At 30.2% G+C, this 1132-nt stretch overlaps 1 protein-coding gene across 2 annotated transcripts in view; it reads right to left on the reverse strand.

Moving 5' to 3' along the window:
• The window catches only part of LOC107644047 (carbonic anhydrase, chloroplastic), a 5217-nt gene continuing 4264 nt past the window's right edge, over nucleotides 180-1132 (reverse strand). Inside the window, exons 9-10 of one of the 2 annotated variants that reach the window (XM_016347826.2) lie at nucleotides 863-1021; nucleotides 180-404 (exon numbers count right to left, since the gene is read on the reverse strand). In XM_016347826.2, coding sequence (XP_016203312.1) covers nucleotides 363-404; nucleotides 863-1021 — 201 coding nt within the window. In that variant the 3' untranslated portion in view covers nucleotides 180-362. Of the gene's footprint in view, nucleotides 405-811; nucleotides 1022-1132 lie in introns of both variants that reach the window. The other variant, XM_016347827.2, reaches the window with a different exon arrangement.

The raw sequence follows: 1132 nt of genomic DNA on the forward strand, positions 1-1132 counted from the left end.
TTAGATAAGATAATATAATTCACGTATCATTTTATTATTTGTTCATATTTTTATTATATGAGTATGTATGAATTTATTATTGTACCGAAACAAACACCTTGCTAGTATTATAGACAACGAGGCCGAATTGTTGAAGTAAGCTAGAAATATTCAAATATTTTGATAGGAACAGCTAATAATGTGGCCAAATTAAATGATGAAAATTTTATTTGCCTTAGAAAAGGATTTCCAACTCTTATTATTAAAGGAGAGGTAGTTTCCAAACTAAAACTAGTTCATAATTTCAATTTCATATATATATAATAGATGAAAATCAAAGTAAGCTAGCTTAGGCCTCTTCATTTGCAGACACAGGAATGACCCTAATATAGCTTCCAATGCAGAATCGTGGCCACATCTTTTACCTAAACAAACAAGAAAAATCCATTGGTACGCTGAAACATACACCTTAATTAAATTAACAACAATGTTACAGAATCAGTATAATTTATTATTTTTTTATCAGCAAAAATATTAGGCTATTAACTAAAAAGTGTTGACCAATATAAAATGATTAGTCCTTAAATTTCTGTTAATTAGGTTACACACTTTCTCTTCATTTGCTCCTTAATTAAAAAAAAAATAAGAAGAAAAGCAACACTTCATTTATTAATTTATTTATACTTGGTTTATTTGTACCAATGGAGATTGATATATATATATAGTGATGGAGAATCTCCATCAATTAGGCTCATAATGAAGAAAATGAACAAGGATGATGATATAATTAATTACATAGTATGTAGAATGATAGGGGAGTGGGAGAGAATACTTAATTAGGGAACCAAGTAGAAGATGAGGTCATAATTGATGATGTTCATACGGAGAAAGAAGAGGAAAGGCCAAACTGAAGGCCCCAGAGCTCAAAAGATCCCTTAACAAAGTCATAGTATCCTCCTTTCAGTGCCAGTGTCTTGTTCACCAATCCATCTCTCACAAATGGGTATGTTAGAAGGTTCCCAAGTGAAACATTCACTGCTTCCTGCATTTTCAATTCAATATTCCTAATTTCAGTCTTACCATCACCTCACAGCCACACCATTTCCATATAAAATTATAAATAGAAATATTTATTAACAAAACAAAAATAGTC

Source organism: Arachis ipaensis, chromosome B05, assembly GCF_000816755.2.
Source record: "Arachis ipaensis cultivar K30076 chromosome B05, Araip1.1, whole genome shotgun sequence".
Classification (NCBI taxonomy): domain Eukaryota; kingdom Viridiplantae; phylum Streptophyta; class Magnoliopsida; order Fabales; family Fabaceae; genus Arachis; species Arachis ipaensis.